The following is a 3,438-nucleotide window of genomic DNA, read 5'->3' on the forward strand; positions in this document are numbered from 1 at the left end:
GCTTCCACCATCGCTCAGGCTGTCCAGTTCGTTGCGTTTGAGGTCCTCGTTGAGCTTCGCTACAACGAGATTCAGATGCAGACCCATCCAGGTTTCCACTACTATCCATCCATGTACAACGATGGTCGCATCTGTTTCCCTACCATTGATGCGGCATCCGATAGCGCTGCTAGCCACCTTTCCCGTTACATCACTGCTAGTTATCTTTTGATCCACGAGCTGGCTCGAGAGCTGACTCATGCTCATACTGCTTTAGTAGCCGCTAGGTCCCAGTCCGCTCCTACTTCCACGGGATTTACTCATTATGTTGCACCTAGTTCCAGTTCACTTGTTCCCCCGATTACTCCTTAGAGTAGCTCGGTCCCATCGACCGTGACTCTCCACACTACCCCTGCTGAGTGGGCTTCCCTTCTAGCTACCCTTGCAGCCCCGATGCTCCAGCCTCATCCTGCACCTGCCCCTGAGGGAGAGCCCTCGAGGCAGCGTGGTCGTGTTACCTTTAACTCAGAGGTCTCTGTTAACACCGTCGTTCAGGCTCCGAGTCCGCTTCAGGAGAGGACCCAGCAGGACCGGCAGAGCACTAGAGTATCCGAGTAACCGCAGTCATCATGTTGATGTGCGGATGTAGTCATACCAGTCATGATGTTTCATTGCATGTATGAGAGTAGTCGTGATGATCATGATGTTTATCTTTCATGTATAAGTCTATGTATAATTATGTTGGAACTTTTTATTATTTGTTGTGTTTGTTTTTCTTTCGATATTCTGTTTTCGATTCTTTCGGGTTTATCGCTGGCTTTTCCCTACTATTTTGGATGTTGCTCATCACGGTTGCTTTATATTGGGAAAAACAAATAATAGGATGACGTGGGGAGGCAGCAGCAGTCACGCTTGTGAGGATGTCCCTGTTCGCCGCTCAGCATGACAGGCAGGGCATTCCCCCGAGCCGTACAATCCACCACCGCCTCCACCGCCGTATCCGCCCTCCACTGAAAAAATTATGCGCATGTTTGAGGAAAGAAGGAATAATGATCTGATTGAATTATTGAAAAGTGTACAAGCCATGGTTGGACAGAATGGGAATCAGAATGGCCACGACTCCAAGCCGTCAGATTTTTAGAGAACCAAGCCGCCCAGTTTCAGTCAAGTTGTCGATCCATTGGAGGCTTATGACTGGTTAAGGACCATTAAGAAAAAGCTTGAAATTGCTCGTACTAAAGAAGAGGATAAGGTTCCGTTTGCTACGCATTATCTCGAAGGAGCTGCCGCTATATGGTGGGATAATGCTAAAGCCATGTGGTCTGCGGACGAAGAAATCACTTGGATTAAATTCAAGGACCATTTCCGCAAGTACCACATTCCCGCTGGCATTATGAAGGTCAAGCAGCGTGAATTTCTCGCGCTCACCCAAGGAAGCATGTGTGTCAATGAGTATCTGCACATGTTCAGTCATTTGGCCTGTTATTCTCTTTATGATGTGGCCACGGAAGAAAGAAAGGTTGATCAATTTCTTGGAGGACTAAACCAACACCTCAGATGCACTCTCAGTATGTTTGATTTCCCAGATTTCCAAACTCTGGTAAACAAGGCCCTCATTGCTGAAAGGGAACACAAGCTAGTGCATGACAATAAGCCTACAAATAATGATCACAAGCGCAAGTTTGAGCCTAAAAAGGATGGCCAGCCAATGGAGAAGGCTCGCACTTGGCAACAGACTCAGGTAGAGTACAAGCCCAATTGGCAGCAGAATGTGAACAAGACCACTACCCAAGTCAAAAATGTCGTAACCAGCCCGGTGCGAGAAGAATGTCAGCGCAACAATTCATGTTTCAATTGTGGACAAACCGGACATTATGCAAGACAGTGTCCCAAGAACGGCAAGACGAATGCTCCATTCAGGACACAAGTCAACCATCTGGGGTCGTGCCCTGTCCAGCGAACCATCCAAGGGCAAGTTCACCATCTCTCCGCAGACGAAGCCCAAGAGGACCCCGAAGTCGTCATTGGTATGTTTCCTGTTAATAACATACCTGCCATAATTTTATTTGACTCTGGGGCTTCCCACTTATTTCGCGGAGTTTTGTTGCCCAAAACAAATTTCCTTGTTCGATCTTGAAAAAGAATATGCTGGTACAATCCCCAGGATCCTTGCTCAGAAGCAATCTGGCCTGCCATAATTTGGAAATTGATATCAAAGGAGTCGGTTTCACAACTTCATTGATAGTCATCGAGTTTGCCAAGTTGGACATTATTTTGGGAATGAACTGGGTTGACCCAATATCAAGTATGCATCAACTGTGCGACCAGAGAAGTCACCTTGACGAGTCAAGACGGTCGAATTACAAAGTTCTATGCCTGCCAAAGCATACCCAAGAAAGAAATGGTCTTCACCGTTGTAGCTGAAGAGTTGGGATTAATTCCTGTGGTCAGTGAATTTCCAGATGTATTCCCTGAAGAATTGCCAGGAATGCCGCCAGACCGAGAGCTTGAGTTTTCAATTGATCCTGTGCCCGGGACCGCACCATTATAGAAGAAGTATTATCGGATGCCTTAGTCAGAATTGGTGGAATTAAAGAAACAACTTGATGAGATGCTCCAGAAAGGTTATATCCGTCCAAGCTCTTCACCATGGGGATCACCCGCAATATTTGTGGACAAGAAAGACGGTAGTATCCGTATGTAGTGTGACGCTTGCAGGCAAGGTCTTGGATGCGTACTCATGCAAGATGGCAAGGTTGTAGCATACGCATCTCACCAGCTACGACCCCAAGAAGGGAACTATCCTACTCATGATTTGGAGTTGGCCGCGGTTGTTCAGGCTTTAAAATTTTGGAGACACTATCTCATTGGAAAAAGGTGTCAGATATTTACCGATCACAAAAGTCTGAAGTATATATTCACCCAACCGGACTTAAACCTCCACCAGCGAAGATGGCTCGAATTAGTCAAGGATTGTGACCTTGGGATTAATTATCACCCGGGTAAGGCCAACGTGGTAGCCGATGCGCTAAGCCGCAAGCCTGCCAGTCTAAATGCCATAATGGAGTCCCTGCCTCCTAAACTTCAAGAAGAGATCACTCGGCTCAATTTGGTTATTGTGGATGCTGATCTTGCAAATATAATGGAAGTTACCCCTACCCTCGAGGATGAATCTGTAGGGCCCAGTCTGGCGATCCAGTTCTACAAAAACATGTCAAGCATATGTTAGGAGGCCAGACACAAGATTTCTCTAAGGATTAGCAAGGTACACTAAGGTTCCGAGGAAGGATTTGTGTACCTGGTCAAGTAGACTGAAGGAAGAAGATCTTGACAGAAGCGCATGAGTCCTCGTATTCCATTCACCCCGGAGGTACTAAAATGTATGAATACCTTCGGCAAATATTTTGGTGGGATGGGATGAAGAAAGACATCGCCTATTCTGTGGCTTGTTGCGATATA

General features: G+C 46.6%; 1 protein-coding gene across 1 annotated transcript; it reads left to right on the forward strand.

The window, feature by feature from the left end:
- The first annotated feature begins 1,294 nt into the window (after window positions 1–1,294).
- Window positions 1,295–2,530, forward strand: LOC141021624 (uncharacterized). Its single transcript, XM_073497466.1, has 2 exons — window positions 1,295–1,950; window positions 2,308–2,530. The coding sequence occupies exons 1-2, from the start codon at window positions 1,295–1,297 to the stop codon at window positions 2,528–2,530; spliced, it is 879 nt and encodes a 292-aa protein (XP_073353567.1).
- The last annotated feature ends 908 nt before the right edge of the window (window positions 2,531–3,438 follow it).

The sequence above is a fragment of the Aegilops tauschii genome, chromosome 4 (genome assembly GCF_002575655.3).
Source record: "Aegilops tauschii subsp. strangulata cultivar AL8/78 chromosome 4, Aet v6.0, whole genome shotgun sequence".
NCBI classification, from domain to species: Eukaryota; Viridiplantae; Streptophyta; class Magnoliopsida; order Poales; family Poaceae; genus Aegilops; species Aegilops tauschii.

Bases quoted from the DNA above. Each gene is read 5' to 3' on its own strand.
- LOC141021624 (XM_073497466.1), top strand. From the start codon at position 1,295: ATGTGGTCTGCGGACGAAGAAATCACTTGGATTAAATTCAAGGACCAT. The intron at 1,951-2,307 runs GCAAGTTCACCA...CTGTGCGACCAG, and splicing joins GTCCAGCGAACCATCCAAGG to AGAAGTCACCTTGACGAGTC.